The 19,345-nt window shown below is 33.4% G+C and overlaps 2 protein-coding genes and 1 pseudogene across 2 annotated transcripts; 2 read left to right on the top strand and 1 right to left on the bottom strand.

Annotated features, from left to right (window-relative positions):
• The first annotated feature begins 732 nt into the window (after window positions 1-732).
• LOC145599257 (expansin-A23-like) lies at window positions 733-2,350 on the top strand. The gene is made up of 2 exons (XM_081655657.1): window positions 733-862; window positions 1,749-2,350. Exons 1-2 carry the CDS (start codon window positions 733-735, stop codon window positions 2,348-2,350), a joined length of 732 nt encoding a protein of 243 aa, XP_081511783.1.
• Window positions 2,351-6,016: 3,666 nt separating this feature from the next.
• Window positions 6,017-7,627, top strand: LOC145597082 (expansin-A25 pseudogene; annotated as a pseudogene).
• A 1,007-nt stretch (window positions 7,628-8,634) lies between these two features.
• LOC145597518 (plastid division protein CDP1, chloroplastic-like) lies at window positions 8,635-17,981 on the bottom strand. Its single transcript, XM_081653707.1, has 12 exons — window positions 17,512-17,981; window positions 15,333-15,446; window positions 15,101-15,238; window positions 14,631-14,735; window positions 14,415-14,537; window positions 13,477-13,845; window positions 13,051-13,146; window positions 12,858-12,977; window positions 12,006-12,071; window positions 11,173-11,931; window positions 10,409-10,599; window positions 8,635-9,095 (listed from the first exon to the last, which is right to left on the bottom strand). Exons 1-12 carry the CDS (start codon window positions 17,872-17,874, stop codon window positions 9,011-9,013), a joined length of 2,529 nt encoding a protein of 842 aa, XP_081509833.1. The 5' UTR covers window positions 17,875-17,981; the 3' UTR covers window positions 8,635-9,010.
• Between the last annotated feature and the right edge of the window lie 1,364 nt (window positions 17,982-19,345).

The following is a 19,345-nucleotide window of genomic DNA, read 5'->3' as shown; positions in this document are numbered from 1 at the left end:
ATTATTTGTAACTTTCTTTTATTAAGATAGGAAAGAAAATAAGATATTAGGAAATCATTCTCAAGAAGGAAAAATTAATTATTTGTGTTTTTCTCTAGTTTTCTATTTGTGTTCCAAATGGAAAAACCAATACGACTATACAAGTACTAAATAATTTCCCTTTTTTTTGACGAACAGTACTAAAAGAATTTCCTTAAATTGAAACAAAATAATGAGTAATCCACAATTAGAATTCTTTTCCTTCAAATATAACACTTTGAACCGTAGTCAATAGTAGCAGGAAATGTGGATCACAAATCAAGCACTATAATTGTAAAAAATCAAAGTCCATTAATTTCTTACTTTCCTAAAAATTTGATCCAGTTAACTTAATATTAGCAGAAAAAATGGGATCGCAAACAATCAACACTTTATATATTACCTTTTTTACTTGTGATTTTATTTACTCTACTTAATAAGTGTTTTGTCCTTTGTCCAAAAAAACAAGCTGTTGTGTCTAAAAATTAAAAAAAAAAGTAAAATAAAAAAAAGAAAAAAGAGCTTGATAAGTGTTCTAAAATAATTACTTTTTTTTTTTCAAAAAAAATAATAATTACTTTTAATTTTTTTTTGAAATTTAAGTCAAACAACAAGACAATTTTTTTACATTTGATTATATGTGATATTAAAATCTCACTAAAAAATTTCTTTGCATTTACTTTTTATTTTTGATTATTTAATTTGTTAAAAAAAATGTCATATTTTTCTCAAAATGTATTTGGATTTCTTGCTATCATGGCCTTTGTTACAAAGGTAGATTGTCAAGGTTGGATTGATGCCCATGCTACATTTTATGGTGATATGATGGGTCACGAAACTGACAGTGAGTTTTCTAGCTTGAAATTGTTATACCTAGATGTTTGTTATACAATACTTTCTTCGTTTCTTTAGATTCAACTCAATTACTATAAATTGATAAACACTTTAAATATATATATAAGTATTGAATATATAATATGAACGGATGTAATAAAAGTAATAAGAAAATTGATGTGAAAAGGTAGATTATAATTAGCTAGTGTAAGAAAAAGGTTGATAAAGTAAGAGATCGAGTGTGTAGAAATGTCTAATTATTTTGGGGCTAAAGGAGAAGATGGTAAAAGGGGTAAGCTAAAGATGGAATAAAACAAAGTGAGTAGAACAAAAAGAGCGGATCTAAATGGAAAGTGAGTACGTAAAATAAAAAAGAAAGGAGAGAGTATGTTTTTCACTAACGCTAACAATGATTTTGATGAGCACGTGCACATTAAAGTAACCGGTCGCATAGAGCCCCTATATGAAGCCCAGCCACAATATAATTTGATATGATATTTCGGTATACAAATTATTTTTTTCGCTACATATAAATATAAAATTTTTCGATCAATAATCTAATCTTCAATTATATCATAAAATTTAGAATTTAGTAAAGTATTTTGTAAAACAATGATTTTGAAGCCCTTGTCAATTTTTGTGCAAGTAAAATCATTATGCAATGGAGCACATATAATTTTTTTACAGTAATGTTTAGAGAGCTATAAGTGCGGGTGATAAGAATTAATCCTAAAATCCCTTGAAATCGGGACAGATCAGAGCTTTAAGTCTCTAACCACCTGAGCTATCTCGCACTATCTATACGGATCAAATATATGAATACTACCTGTTTATACTTTATATATGCGTATTTGTAATCTATAATTTATTTTTTTTTGTTGCATGGCACCATGCAGAGGGTGCTTGTGGTTATAGTACTCTAACGCAAGGATATGGATTACAAACAACAGCTCTTAGCACAGCACTTTTTTCAAAGGGTGCAACTTGTGGATCATGTTATGAAATTCGATGTACAAACTCAAAATGGTGCAAACCTGGCCTAATCAAGGTCACGGCCACCAACTTGTGTCCACCTTCTTATGGTCCCGCGGCATGGTGTAATCCTCCATTGCACCACTTTGACTTAACGGAATCCATGTTTGTCACAATTGCTGAGTACAAAGCTGGTATAGTACCCGTGCAATACAAGAGGATACCTTGTGCTAAGCAAGGAGGTGTCAAATTTCTTATTAATGGAAACCCTAATTTTCTTTTGGTATTAGTCTTCAATGTTGGAGGAGCCGGAGATGTTGTAGACATGAAGATAAAGCATTCGGGCAATTGGGTGCAAATGGCGCGAAGTTGGGGTATGAACTGGCAAGTTGGTGGTTCGGGTTGGATCAACCAATCCTTGTCCTTCCAAGTGACTACTAGTGATGGAGAATCATTAGTGTTTGAAGGTGTTGCACCACCAAATTGGCAATTTGGCCAGTCATTTGAAGGAGAAGATAATTTTTAAGAGGCTAGAATTAGGGAGATTATTTTACAAGAGGATTGGATATGTACTTTAATAATTATAAACATCATTTTCCGGGCAAGATAATACCTCAAGATTATATTCACTTAGTCTATAAAAGTTTTTCATGTTTGAATAGTGATTGTCTTATTGACAAAGGCAAATATGTCAAGAATAAAGTTTAAGAGAAGGTGGGAGCGAGATATGATTCAATAATGTTCATTATTGTTGTAAAAAAAATTCACGGAGATAAATCCAGGAAATTTATGACTTGGTATCCAACTTGACTTTGCTTTCCTCACGTGGTTTAATTAGTTACGGAGTAAAATAAATTCAGATAAAATAAAATAAGAGCTAATATGCTAAAATAACAAAAGTGTTGATAATTTCAAATAAAATAAGATAAAGACTAAGGGCCTGTCCATATTTACTGAACTAAGCTGAACTGAACTGAACTGAACTGAAATGATTGGAGCTGAACTGAACTGAACTGAAATTAAGTAAATATGAACAGGCCCTAACTGTATTGAACAGGGTAGAAATATTTGGTTTTCAGATTTTCCAACTTGTTTATGATAATGTAAAAAAAAATGAAAATGATAAAACCAACAGGTTCAAGGGTTAAGGGAAGGGAAATCATAAGCCATTAGTTCAAGATTATAAGATAAAATATGAATATATGATAAGTATCTATGATTTATAAGTGTTAGATTGTGCCTCGAAATTTAGTAGGCAGACTTTGAATGCAGATATATCTTAAACTACAAGTATTTTTGAGGTGATTCAAGTTGAAGGTGATAGCTTGGTTCAAGAACTTTCCAACATTAGGTCACATGTGCAATTACAACAAAAAACGAGAAAGTTATGGCCATTTTATGAAAACCGGATGAAACTGGAAAATTGCAACGAGCGGGTGAGCTATAGCTATATGCGAGTGAGCTATAGCTCGGCCCTATGAGGACTTGCGACAGGCATGAGCTAGCTGCGGATCTATCTGGGTAGTTTGGTTCTACCAGGATAATTTATGTAATATTTCCTAAAATTATATCTTTTCTATGACAGCTATTTGAGTATATTTAGGAAACAATTTAGGATTTTTATTAGGGTTTCTTTGTGTTATAAAAGGACTTTAGTTGATCAATTAGATCGTACCTTTTGAGCCATTAGATTTAGGACTCCTTATATTATTCTCTTGTTTCTTTCCCCGTATATAATTGTGATTATATGAATCTTATATTAAACTAAAAAAAGAGTAACCTTTTGAGCCATTAGATTTAGGGCTCCTTGTATTATTCTCTTGCTTCTTTCTCCGTATATAATTGTGATTATATCGATCTAATATTAAACTAAAAAAAGAGTTGGAGGATATATTGTTGGTGTCTATAATGTGGATGACGGGACAACTTGGACTTGGTTCAATGTGATTTATAGACAATGATAATTTCGACTTAGGGGGAAAGTTCGATTTGAAACACATTTTTTTAACTAACAAACTAGTGTGTAGCCCGGACGTTGCACCGTATTCTAGTTGATTGAGTAGTGTTGATGTGGCATAATGAGAGATTGAGTAGGTGACATGGCATGGTCTGGTACAGAGACGTTTTTAGTAACGTCTTTTAGTATATTAGTATAGATGTTATGGCTTATGGGTTCAAATATTAATGCTAACAAATAATAAATTTTTTTGAGGAAATATTAGTAATTGATATAGGTGACATGGCAAGGTTAGCAACACGTGGCAAGATAACACGTGGCAAGATTACAATCCTTGCCATGAGATTTAATATATATATTGATTGATAAGTTAATTATGGAGTTTGTTCATCATTTGTTTATGAGCATGTCACCCACTTATTGTCGTATATTGATAGCCGTGATTTTCCTTGATTATAGGTTACGATGATAGCCGTGCTTTCACTTGATTATAAATTACAAGCATTTCGGTCACTTAGCTTATAGTACTACATTGAATTGATAGTCATACTTTCACTTAATCGAAATTATTTAAAAGTAAATGCATATAATATGTTAGATTTGTATTAAAATGTAATTTTTAAATGCTTTAGTAATGACCAATTATAAATAAAAATTCTCATCGTAAAGATTGGTGAGTGCACAACGAAAGTAAATTAAAAGACATAAAAGTAAATAAAAAATCCTCTAAATAAACTCCACAAACGACAATCAGACTTGTGTATAAGTATAATTTCTTGTATGTGTATGTTGATTGAATGCCCATAAAATATATTTACATTTGATGGTGGAGCTTGGAAGAAACAAGAAATTGCTAAAAGATTTCAGAACTTCCTTCATTTTTCTTGTAACCAACAATGTTCTATAATTTTCACGAAATATAATTCTAGTTGCTTTCAATGTCAAGAATAATTCTCTAAAACATTTAAGTAGATAATTCTAGAGAAAATATGAGCAAGATGATAACTAACCTTACTTGAATGTTTCGAAGGCTTCTAGAACATTCACATATACTCTATCAAAACAATAGGCCTATATGTAAAATTTGGTCAACTACAGCAACAGGTGATAAGTTAAGTAAATGTGTCATATGTCAATTTCTTGATTTTTTTTTTATTTTTGAGAAAAATTCTTCTTGATAAATATATGTACTATGCTTTTGAAGTATTTCACATGATAATAATAGACTTAAACACGTAATAAAAAATAAATAAATATAAAGTCGTGCATTTGTATATTTAATCTTAGTTTAAAAAACTAGTTTAAATCCCGTGCAATGCACGGTTGTTATTAATTTTTTAAAGAGTTATTATTGTATTGAATTTTATAAAAAAATTATACTCATAATATTAATTCAAAAGTAAATATAAATATATATTAGTTGGGTTTATATGGAGAGTTATTATTGTTAAGAATTTTAACTGGAAGAAAGATATTTTTCATTATTATAAAATAATTTCTTAAAGTATCTTCTTAAAAATGGAAAGTAAAATGGGCGGGAAAATTGTTAATGACATTGTGACAAGTGTCATTTTAGGTTCGCTTTTAGTATAGGTTAATTGATGATTAGCATCGTATAAACTTAAATTATTTTTAAATTAAACCTTATCTAACCTTATTTTAAAATCTATATAAATAAACTAGCAATTCATATATATATATAGAGGTTACATTTGAAATAAATAATCACGCTAACTAATTTGTATAAGTAAGAATATATTTTGGAAGCTATGGAGCATTCAAAAAAGTAGATTAATTTTTTTTGAAAGAAAAAAAAATAGATTAATTTTGTTTTCTTTTCATTCTAATCCTATTATTTAATGGTAGACACTCAATATTAGGATGAAAGATTGGATCACAATCAAACATCATTAATTTCCTTTAATAAAAAAAAAATCCCATATATTACTTTCTTTATAATTATAATGTTGTTATCTCAAATTCTCAATACTAGCAGAAAATAAGGATCTTAAATATCAAACCTAATATTATACTTTTTTACCTTGTGATTTTACTTAATCTTAATTAATGTTTTAAAATTGAAGTCAAACAATATGACTATTTCTCTAGTTTAAAATGCAAGATTACCATGAATGTAGGCATTTTATAGTTAAGTATTCTAACAGCAAAAATAAAAGCACAAGCTAATTAGGCTTTCTTCTACCCAACTATTGTAATAGCAAAATTATTTTTGCAATGGCTAATTTTCAATTATTAGCAGGTTATTATGTAGTAATATTAGGGCTAATTGCTGTTACAACTCAGGGATCAAATGATATCAATCATGGTGGACATGGATGGGATTTCGCTCATGCAACGTTTTACGGTGATATTAGCGGAGGCGATACCATGTGTAAGTTTTTCTTATTTGTCTACTACAGTCCTATACTATATTAATAAACACACAGGTTGGTTATGCAATTTGTATTAGTATCGTGTCAACTAATAAATTTGGATGGAAGGAGTATCGACTAATATTTTAATTGTAAATCTCATTAGTTTGTGATGTTTGTTATAGAATTGTGTTTGTTTAAAGAAATGAGTCCTTTTTGAATCTGATTTGTGCGATGTAATTTTTATCTAATCTCATGAAATCAGATAATATGTATTTGTAAAGATGAATTCGAAAAAATAAAATTTTAGTAACACTAGATGTTGGGAACTAGAGTGTATTTACAATTTATAATTGATTTTGATGTCTTAGTTGTTTTGTTATAAAAATTAAATTAGAGGTTGTTGATTTTGAAATGTGCATCTTTTTAGTTGTCAATCTTGTGATGCGGAGTGAATTTTTGTGAGGTACAAATTCTACACTTCTCTTACTTTTTTAGCATATCGTTTACATTTTTGTGCAAAAATTCAATTGTTAAATTTCATCAACATATACGTGGTATGATGTAAAATTTACAAACAAAAAAATGGATATTTTTATTTTGGTGTTCCACATTATGATTCACCCTCTGGGCTAATCCACATTATGTTTCAGTCCCCTCCCAATTGTTATTGTCGGGGACCAAACACACGATCCTCTCTATGAAGTGCAACCCCAATCACTACTGCACCAACATCCATTTTTTATTAATTGTGAATAGCTAAACGTTCTATTAGTCCATTTCTTAAATGTTATAGAAAATGATTATGTGGTTACATATAATTAACATTTCATGCATGAATTTAATATACACAGATGGTGCATGTGGGTACGGTGACCTATTCAAGCAAGGTTATGGTCTAGAAACAACAGCACTAAGTACAGCACTCTTCAACGATGGGGCGGCTTGCGGAGCGTGTTTCGAAATAGCTTGCATAGACTCAAAATGGTGTAAGCAAGGGGTTCGTCCGATTCGAGTAACGGCCACCAACTTCTGCCCTCCATGGTACGAAGAAACACCACAAGCATGGTGCAATCCACCGCGAAAACATTTCGATTTGTCAATGCCTATGTTCCTAAAGATTGCTGAGTACAAAGGCGGTATTGTTCCGGTTCTTTATAGAAGAGTGAAATGCCAAAAGAAAGGAGGTGTTAAGTTTGAGCTTAAAGGGAATTCATATTGGTTGATGGTTTTGGTTTATAATGCTGGTGGTGTAGGGGATGTTTCTGGGGTGAATATTAAAGGATCAAAAACAAGTTGGACACAAATGAGCCGTAATTGGGGGCAAAATTGGCAAACTTGGACGAGGTTGGAGGGTCAAAGTCTCTCATTTCAAGTGTCTACTAGTAATGGTAAGACGTTTCAATTCAACGATGTGGCACCGGCTGATTGGCAGATTGGTCGTACATATGAGAGTAGAAAAAATATGCATTAGTTAACGGTTGTGTTTAGTTGGAAGATTAATGGCTAATAGATTGAAACTTTTAGTTTAAATTTAGTCATAGTTTGTTTGTTATTGGAAGATTAATGGTTAATGGATTGAAACTTTTAGTTTAAATTTCAAGCAATGACATGTAATGTGTTTATAATTTTACTATAAAAAAGGCTTTAACTAAATATTTTGTTGTTGTTTGATCACATGTAGAATTAGAAGCCAAAGCCAAACAAAACCATTAAAAAGCTATTCACCAAACATGACCTTTCTAGCAGAAGAAAGCTTATTTGCTACGTTTATAATAGTATTAACGTCTAGAAAATATTTCATGAACACCAATTATATCGTTAATTGCTACGTTTATAATAGTATTAACGTCTAGGAAATATTTCATGAACACCAATTATATCGTTAATTGCTACGACGACCACCACCTTACCATTAAACACTGTCTATAAAACCTATGCCTTTGATAATTTCATTCTTCTACAATACCTAAACATCATTAGTTGTGAATTGCATGTCCTATCTTAAAATTAAGGGCATTAAAGGGTAAAGTTCCCTATATTGGTACTCTTTCCTTTATTTTAATCTCTCTTTAACTCTGTCGAACAGATTTAAGGAGAGAAAAAACTAACAAGATTCCAATTCCTCAAAATTCTAACATCAAAATGGACCACCAAAACATATTAGAGATGATAAAAATTTTCAATAAACTCAATTTGTAGACCAGATTTTCTCAATAAAAGCCACAAATTTTAAACCATTTTTTTCTCAGCCACATTATCAAAAATTGAAATTACAATCGAGGGTTCAAACACAGTTCAGTATACAATGTAGTATTTTGGTATTTTTCATAGACCATAGTCATATTTAGATTATTCACGATCAAACTATTCATATACTCAATTTGCAACCTATTCACATAAAACAAGCAAAAATTATATAAATAATAATAATACTAACAATAAATAATACTTATAATAAAATCAATCAATTAATAAATGAATAAAGGAGAATCAACATCTAAAATTTAGCAGGAAACAACAGGTTTGTTCATCCTGTTCCAACAATCAAATCTCGCTGAACTGCAGCTGAGTTCCAAGAAAAACCAATTACTTAGCTGCAGCATCTTTCTGATAAATACAAAGAATAACTCATTTCCTTTCATCGTGAAAAAAATTGTTCACAGGCAGCAATTTCACTGACATTTCGCAAGAAACTGCTCTTGAAAAAACAAATTTCAAGGAAAAGTGCGTTGCTGCCATCACTATAAGCTAAGTTTTTTACAAGTCTGGTCAGTGGAAGAAATGAACTCAATTACCTAAAGAATTAGTAAGGTCCTAACTACTGAGTTACCATATACAGTGATCGAGGTATATATCAGGATGGGTTATCTACATCAGCTTTGCAGAACTTCCATGAACCATCATCTTGCCGTCGCAGAAGGTAGCTGATTTTATAGGTGCTGCAGCCATATCAAAACAAAAATATCAATACATTTCAGCCACTTAAAAATGAAAAAAAAAAAAATAATAATAATAATAAAAAAAAAACCATGTTTAATTCAAAACGAAATTTTAACATACCCTTGCCTACTAAGAAATTTTAGATTACTAACCCATAGGGTATGTAGCTATGAATTATATATTCAATATTTAAGAGCCTATTTTAAGTAGGAGATTATTAGCTAGATCGTGTATCTCAAATCTGGTTATATTCAATTCGGGTTGCATCCAGCGCAAACTTCTTTTGGGAAGGATTTTATAAGCTGCTACACCCTTCCCAGAGTTTATTCTCTTCACCCAAAGCCAAATGGGGGAAGAGGGTCTTCTTATATGCTTCGTTTTCTCTCCTCTGATCTTCTGCACTCTATTAATTTTCCCAGTCTACCATTTTCAGACACTTAATATCTTCTACTTCGATTTTCAAACAATTAAAAATGAATTGGAGTTTGAGAGTGAAGAGAAATTCACTGAAAGAACTAAATAAAAACCCTTTCAAAAAAGAAATTCGGCAAGAAAGCAATAATAGCAAACAAATACGGAGAAGTCTAACTTCAAAATGTCCTTAGATGACTACCATTGTTTAAAAGCACCATATCAAAGCTAAATTACTTTATATATACCGAATTGCTATAAAGTCATATATCATCTGGCAGAAAGAAGCTATGTTAGGAATCTTAGGATAACCCATCAGTTCATGTGGCCTTTATCTGTAATTTCATAGCTTCCCAACACCCTCTCTTATAGCTGTTTGTTTAGTTAGTTATTCGATCTACTTTATCATAATAAGAACCATGCATGTATTACAAAAGCAACTTTAAGTTACACCTCAAAGAGAATATTAGTAATTAAGAACAGAGAAATTATACTAGTATATAATGAAATCATTGAACTCAAATCTAAAAGTAACTTTATCAATATATTAGCATAATCAATTGTAAGTTACACCTCAACAAGATTGAGAAAGGGAAGCCTAACAAATGGAAGGAGTGGCCGTTTAGTGTCCTCTTAAAAATGTCTACAGTTTTTTTTATTGTCTAGTGCTTTCAGTTTTATGTGCATCTCCTCCATGTTGCCTTATTCATTAAGGGAAAAGAGAAGTGGGAGGTAAGAGAAGTGGCTTCAATGAATTTACATCTGTGAAAGTTGTATCAAATGCAATAACAAGCCAAAACATGGAAGTAATACCAACTAATCAAGAAAGCATGGCTAAAGCAAAGGATTTGACTCTCTGAGAAACAAACTTGGGAAAATGATGATTTAAATGCTGTCTTACCTATAATAATTTGGATTCCTTTGTTGATTTTCTTCAATAAGCTCTGCAGCTTCCTCCAGCAGAACATCAATTTCTGCTGTTTCAGTGCCAGTGGCATCTGAGAATGTATCAGCTCGAAGGACTGATAATTGCAGCAAAACAAATCTCCAAAAACATGATTTGTCTTTGGCTGCATCTGCCAAAGCTTGCCACTGGGGAAAAAGAACACACATATATCAAGCACATTACATATTACCAGGGGAGTTATAAGAGTCTCCAATAGGAGACCCATCATAACAATACAATTATATAACCACACTGAAACGGAGCGGGAAAAGGCATTAGCATAAAAATAGCCTATATACTTCAAATTATAGTGGGTAAATAAACACGAGCAGATACCAGGCAATAACACAATGAACACCATCCTGTAATAATATAAAAGTTATAATCATTTTTGAATTGTGAATGTCAGGAGAAGAGAACGAGACTGAATAAAAGAAATGTCTTCTAAAATCTAGAATGGTTAATGTTAAATATTCTGTTATAAGCACTGCACTACCATCAATTAAAAAAAATTTGGACCAAAGTTGTGCAAAAAAACTAGGGGCAACAAAAGCACTTTGATTTTCCATCTTCCTTTGGACTTGTTGAGGGTGTTGTAAACCAACTCAATACCAACAGTTATAATGCAAATGCAAAATACCAGCAGGTAGCTGGGATGGCAATAAAGTCTGAAGCTCAATTTAAGCTAGTAAAAAAGGAGAATTATAGCTGAGACCTACCTCAAGCAGCATAGACTCATCAAGAATGTCAAAGAGCAAATGAACTTGATGATCAGGACCGAGGGCTTCAGCTTTGATTACTTGCCATTGTCTTACAAGAGCTTCAGCTTCTTCAAGAGTCATTACCCTGTCATATGCAGCAGGCGCAGGAGATGATAAGCCAGCCAAGACAGACGATTTTTGCCTTTTTCCTGTGTCAGATTGATTTCTGACTCCCAGCTTCAAAGTTGATAAAAAATGCTGCATTGCTGCCGCAAAGTTGCTATGCATGCCATTATGCCCAGAGTGATCACCAAGAGATGAGCACAAAGTTTTTCTATTGGCCAGTCTGGAGCCATACACACCCCCACTTTGCCTACCCAACATCTTTGAAGTGGCAAAGACTACACAACCTAGAACTGCGACAAATGTTATACGCCCGAAAATTTTTCCTTGAGCCATCCAGCTAGTAGCAACTTTATGATTGTAGCTACCAAGATCTCGCTTTAACTGTGGTGGTGGTGGTGGAGTGGCTGTTCCGGTCTGGGTGCTAGGTTTAGCTTCTTGTAATGGACTTCGCAGATTAGTTGGAGTCAACTGCTTTACAGCAGGCCCAAGATGTTGGGAGGACACCAATGAAGCAAGACGCTCATCAGACACCATTCGATCAGACAAAACAGCAGGAGAAATTGTCCTGTGGTTTACGTTTGGCATAGAAGGTGACAAACCTCTACTTTGCTTGTTGCCAAAAGATTTCTTCTCCTGACCAAAATCCCCAACCTGTAGGAAAACTAAAAATGATATAGTTCACAATTTCATGAATTATATACCATCAGAATTTGTAATCATCTTACCAATGAAGGAGAACAATCTCGGGTATCTGAAAACAAGCACAGCACAGCATCTTTCAGCCATTTTTCCTGGCCAATAAAATACAACAGATGAGTAAAAAGTGTCAAAAGGAATACCATTACTGCCTGACTCAAAAAGACAAAATACAGTGGCATAAGAAAAAAAAGAATGATCAAAATCAACAAGTAATTTCAGTTTCACTAGGGAGCAGAAGGAAAGAATAGACAACAAAATTAGTTGAACAACAGCATGACTAGTTCTTGCCAATTAAATGCTAGAAGCTATATGCACCCTATGTTCATAATTTCTCATGTTTGACAGGACCAATGCAAACTTTAATACCCAATGGTTGTGTGCTCAAGGTGTACAAAAGAAAAATCAGGTCTTCAATCAATCATCAAATAAAGGCTATCTACAAACAGATAAGAAAATTCCAAAAAAAAAAAAAAAAAAAAAAAAAAAAATTCGCCCTTACATACAGGAGACTAAAATATAACTATATCATTGTCATATGATGCAGCTTAGAAAAGTACCCCACATGTTTTTCATAATGCATCACGCCAAACTGAAAGCACCAACAGACAGGTAAAAGGAACCATTAATGTCAGAGGTCCGTTTAATTTTGCGGGTACTGTTGAAGGTCCCTTACAGCCTATGTACATGACAAAAGGTGAAAACAAATACCATCACAACTCACAAATGATCACTAATCCTAATGACTCCTGAGTCCTGCCAACCAACAGAAAATTAGCAATAGAGTACAGCAATTGATCTGTAGCAAGTCTAACAATCAACAGACAACCTTGAGACAACACATCAAAAATATATATATATATATAAAAGAGCTGACATACTAATGAATAGTCTGAGGCAGGAGCATCTTTGCCTTCCTTTCCCAAGAGTGAGTTTCTAGATCCTGGATTTTTACTGGATTCAACCTGTCGAAGCCTTTCAAGAGTGTCTGCCTCACTACCCTGCAAGAAAACAATCTTGAGCATCTGACAATAGCTAAGGACACATTAACGAAGTAATAAGAAAAGGGTAAACCTGTCCAAGAAGGAACAAGCAGAATGCTTCTTCAAGTTTCAGGTCAATACCATCAGATGCCATCAGACACTCGCATATTGATCTTGCTTTGCTAATCTATGCAACGTGATGAGTCACAATAATTAGTGCCCAACTCATTCCAGAAAAGATAACATTTCCATAAAGTTCCTAAGAATAGATTTATAATGGTATTTTAAAAACAATGGATCTCAGTAACATTGCTGAAAAGCAAAAGTCAGATATTTTTTACGAGTATTTTAAATTTCAATAAATTAATTAAAAAAATATTAGTTCAATGTATCAATCAGAAAATATATTAGTACAAGAAACCAATCAAAATAAAATATGAAAGGTATCCCCTAATTCAATTAAGTCTTAGTCCATAAATCAATCATATATCTACCATCAAGGTTGTGAGAGAATTACCCAGTCTCTTTGTCTGCTAGAGAACCCAAAAGCAATATGAGCCATCAGTGCAGTGTAGAAACAGTCAAAATCAATCACAACCCTCTGATTTTGAGACCCAAGAGATTTCTTGTTCTTACGAGTCAATGCCAAATTGTCCCAGGGGATCAGATCAACAACTTCTGAAGCCGTGAGTTTACCAAGTGCATTACTCAAGAAGCTGGGCCAATCACTGACCCGGCATGAAGCTTCCACATCAAGACCTTGCCTTAGCAATTCCCGCAAAGCTGCCATTGCTCCACGCCTGCGTTCAGCATTGTCTGTAGTCTGAGGCATTGCCAACAATTCCAATGTGCAAGCAGGTGCAAGCCCTTCTAAAGACTCTTCTATCTACAGGCAAGGCCAACAAAGAAAATATAATTATAAATATACATAAAGTTCATTCAGCATGCCATTGAAATACACGTGGAGCATGCAACCTCTAAATTGAAAGCAGTGGAATGGAAAACAAAATGACACTAAGAGTGATGGGAATGTCACACTTTACTTTAGGTTCATTGCATTTCCTTCCTTCTTTCTTTATTTTTATACACACAAGTACACAACATATCATTATGGATTTATGTTTCATTCATGGTATTGTGGTTAAAAGCAGGAGAATAATTGTCAGCATGTACATAAAATAGTTTTGATTTAATCTATGCAATACAGCAAAAACAATAAATACGTTATTTAGTGATAAGACATCTCAATTTTGTATGCCTGTATAACTTTTCCTTGGCTGCTCAGAAGTAATAATACCATCTAAAACATAAAAAGATATAAAGCAGCAAAACAATATCAAATATGAGAATAAACTGCCGACAGTGCAAACCTTCACTCATTATGAGCTTCACAGAGTCTAACAGCGTATAGAATGACATATTCGAAGATTAGAATATCATAAAAGAAAATACTACCTCCAAAAGAAGCTTCAATTTTCCCAAAGATGTCTTACTCCTCAAAAGACATTGGGCACGAGCAAGAGCTTCAAATCCTTGCGACACTTTATTCTTCTCCAAATGGATCTTGGCAATTGCACACTTCAAGAAAGCACCTATGATAAGAAAGGGACACATAACAAGGCTGCTAGAATATACTGCAGCAACTCCGGATATTTTTCCCACTTATCTTACCTCTGCAAGAGCCATAGAAAGAAGTACATCATGAGCATGTGGCTTGGAATCAGGGTACAGGAGAGCTGCTCGACCAATGTCTAAAACTAGCTTCTCTTCTCCAACCTAGGCAATAAAATAATAAAACATCAATAAAAATTCAGGACAATCTCTAGTAGATTAAGGTTCCAACAGCAGTCGTACAATGCACCCCGGCTAAGTTTGGCAGCACAAAAAGATGCACATGCTAAAGGGTAGCTCATAGCTTCTAGAAAGAGCAATTGACAAGGTATTTTTCCCTTCATATCTATTGCAAACAAAAATATAGAATAGTCTTTCTTGGGCGTTCAATGTAGCCCAGACAAAGCAGGTCAAAACAACTGTGAGAATCCCACATCTATCATCTTACATATCTCGCTCAACAAATACTGATAAAATATAACAATAACAAAATACAGCTCAGTCTAACATGAAGTCATAAACGATAATACCTCTTGAAGAAGGCAAAGAGCACCAGGTAACCAAGCCCACGGAATGCGCAGAGTAGATTTAGGTGGAATTTTCTCTTTTAAATCACCAGCATACTCCGGTTCAAAAAGGAGTTTATCTCTAACATCCATCAACAAATCCTGCAAACATAAACACCACAACATTGATTTTGAAATGAAAAGACATTCTAACTAGTATGCATCCTAAGTAAGCCATTCAACAAGTTACATCTACCTGACGGGAGACAACAGCCTCCATTGTATACCCTTCTTCGACCTCAGCATTTTTCAGGTCCATCACAGACTTCACAATCTGATCCTTCTCTGCCTTATCAGGAACACCAATAATCTGCATAAATTAATTGCAATGTAAGCTTGCCATCCCAGGTTTCAAGTGTAGGAGAGTCAATAAACTTTCAAAAAGAAACAATGAGGTTGAACTGCCTCCTTTGGCTTCAAGCCTTCAAACATTACTAAAGACAGCTACATTTAGAAAGAAAACCCTCTAGGATACACAAATATAGCCACTACATAGAGTATCAGCTTGAGCAAGACAAAGATTTTGGATGAGAATCCCTCCTTCCAAATACACAATTACACAGTATCCAAAATTAGGTGCTATAAGGTACTCCATTTATAGTAGATAACATTCTGCTGCTATATAATTTTTTTAAAATACAACAGCACTGTGGTCAGAGCATAAGCCAAAAAATTAGCTGTTTGTTAGTGAGACTTAAGAGCTTTATGCATGAACTTATGCACCAAAGGGCAACAAGCCACTACTAAGGTAGCGTAAAAGAAGCATGTTTTACTGCTTCAGCACTGCAAGCAACTTATAAGATCACATATACAACGTAATATATTATTGCAAAGAGCAAATTCCGTATTTCCGTATCAAGACACAAAGAACTAGCTCAAGTGTGCCATTTTCACCTAATAGCATTTTCTAGCTACTCATAAACATCAATTAAACTAAGACCGATTTGCATAAGAGGATGGGTCTAAAAATCTAGAGTGCCTTTCATCAGATCTGTCAGAAGTCAGCATCGCTTTGAATATTTTTCCGTCAATCCCTCTGAATCTAGATATAGCCATTCTACAATAGCTAGTAAAATAAAACCCGCCACTTTATAATATTATATATCAACTGATACTATCTAAATGGTGCTTTACAACTCTAATGCAAATTTAACTGTTGTACAACTTGTACTCAACTTCCTAATATATGTACAAGTTATATCAACCATTTCAGATCAAGGGAGGTAGTACACTCCACTAGTTCACTACATAGTTACTATCCATTATAAAAAATCAGCAGCTCCACCATTTCCCAAACAACTATAATCAGAAAATACACTCATAAACAAACGTTCATCTCGCCTGCCTCACCAAAACATTCTACAATTCTTCGAACCTAGCATAATTTTCCAGTAAACCAACCCACATTGTCACTCCCCGTTCCCCACTGTTACTCTATGCACAAGCAAACATCAATCACCAGCTTCACCAGTAACCAAACAACTATAATCCGAGAATACACTCGTTAACAAACGTTCACCTCGCCAGCCTCACCAAAACATCCTACAATTCTGTGAACCTAGCGTCATTTTCCAGTAAACCAACCCACATTTTCATTCCCACTGTTAATCTATGCAGAAGCAAACATCAATCACCAGCTCCACCATAAACCAAACAACTATAATCCGATTATCCAAGAATACACTCATTAACAAACGTTCACCTCGCCTGCCTCACCAAAACATCCTACAGTTCCATGAACCTAGCGTAATTTTACAGTAAACCAACCCACATTGTCGCTCCCCATTCCCCACTGTTACCCTCCGCACACGCAAACATCAATCAGCAGCTCCACCATTTCCCAAACAACTATAATCCAAGAATACACTCATTAACAGATTTCCACCTCGCCCACTTCACCAAAATATCCTACAATTTTCGTACCTTTCCGGTAAACCAACCCACATTGTCACTCCCCATTTCCCACTGTTACTCTATGCACAAGCAAACATCAATCAGCAGCTCCACTATTTCCCAAACAACTATAATCCGAGAATACACTCATTAACAAACTTTCACCTCGCCCGCTTCAGGAACCTAGCGTAAAATTCAATAAAGCCACCCACATTGTCACTCCCAACTGTTACTCTACGCTTAAGCAAACATCAATCGAAGACTTAACAACCTACATTATCACCAGAAAAATTGCAATCATACAACACAAATCTACACGAAAACTACAGCAATTCCTCAACAATCAGCGACAATTAACCCACATTGCAGTAACACAAATCAAAAAATTGCAGCAAAATCCAAAAAACAAATAAAATAGCATTATCACAAAAAAAAAAATAGTAATAAATGACTAAGTTTTCAGTGAAATGAGAAGAGAAAACCTGGTAACAAGAAACTGGAATTTCAACACCGACATGATTGGAAGTATTATGGCCATTAACATGAGCATCCAAAACACGAAATGCAGTAGCACTAGCATTCACATTAACACTCCATCTTCTTCGTTCAACAGATCTATGATGATGATGATGACGACGATAAAGTACAGCAGCACAACAAATCAAGGAAGAAAACGACGAGAATCTTCTAGAACAATGCGAAGCTTCTGGAAGAGAGAGAAAAGCACCGCCGGCGACGGTGACGGAGGTGCCGGAGCTCCGGCGACGGGAGCAGAGAGGAGAATTGAAGGTACAACAGTGTGATGATGAAGCGATTTCTGGCAATAAAATGGGAATTGGTGCCATTGAATTTGTCGCATTTCAAACCCTAATTTTGATTTTTTAATGGAGTTTTAGGGAAGAAGTTGTTGCGTCATTTTGGGGATTTTTTGAGGAGTGGAGTGTTTGAGGGATTTTTGTGAGAGAAAAATTTGGGGGTTTTATTATTAGTAGCTTTAAACATGTGTAAATCGTGTTATTTATCACACTTTTGCTAAAACTAATTCTAATAATAAAAATAAATAAATAAATAAAAATACTATGATTATATGAAGTAATTGACAAAATTTATTACTAGAATACAAACATAGTTACCTACTAAAGAAAGGTGAAGGATGATTAAATTTGTAATTTAATAGACATTCGATGATATTTAGAAAAAATTTGAAAAGTCTAAAATTTTTATGTCGGATTTTCATTGGGATCACCTCTATTAAGTTGAAGCTAATTCTTGTCAAAAAGATAAATGTTGAAGCTAATTAATAGTGTTGGAAAATGATCACTTTTTTGTAAACTATGAGCAACTTCAATACATTAGCAAAACAGAAAGAGATAAAGGAGATAAATGTTGAGATGTAGACAAGGTAGTCATTACAATGAAAACAAAGCACGTAGGGGTGTAGCGGCTTAGAGTGTGCATGTACATTAAGGAGGAAGGTGAACGTCTGGGAACAAGAATGCATGATCGTGTAAGGATAGCTTCCCGCGCTAGTTCAATTTTGGGAAAAGTTGTGTGATTATGCAACTATCGTATACACTGTATAAATGGGACGGAAATTTGATGTGCTTGTGAAATCTTTCTTCGATAATGTCACATAATGATACCTTAATGCAAATACATTTTTAAACCCTTCCATACAAGTAGTAGATTAGTGAGAAAACCCTATTGTATTAAATTATACTTCGTTTCATAATGTTAGTCCCATATACATATACTATTTTTGGCGTTTCAAAAAAATCTACCTATATTGAACATATTCATTTATAACTTGATTTTTTTATTTGGAATTAATTGGTTGTAGATTGATGACATGACTCTAAGTAAATAAATTTTTACCTTAAATTATGCAATTATGACTTGTACTTTCCTACTTAAAAATAAAAAAAGTTAAATAAGGTAAACTAATATGTTGTGCTTTAATGTTAGATTCCAAAATATTTCTTTTCTTTCCTACTATAAATTTAATTGAAACACGAATTAGGTTTGGGAGTAAGATGAAAGCAAAAGGAATCCAAAGATAATAGTCACAATAGTGGGGTACTAGGGTGGACACAAAGTTTGGGAAAATCATACGGTAGGGTAGGGGCCAAAAAGTGAATTTTATAAAATAAAGTATAATTAGTGGGATATATCTAATTGTAAATACTTCGTAATAGAGAAATAGTAATAATAATAATAATAATAATAATAATAATAATAATAATAATAATAATAATAATAATAATAAAACTAATGTATATGAGATTGATAGGAGAAAAATAATACTAAAAAAAAACA

This window comes from Chenopodium album, chromosome 20, assembly GCF_948465745.1.
Source record: "Chenopodium album chromosome 20, dcCheAlbu1.1, whole genome shotgun sequence".
Lineage (NCBI taxonomy): Eukaryota > Viridiplantae > Streptophyta > Magnoliopsida > Caryophyllales > Amaranthaceae > Chenopodium > Chenopodium album.
The sequence above is the reverse complement of the archived record's forward strand: the minus strand, read 5'-3'. Positions and strand labels throughout refer to the sequence as shown.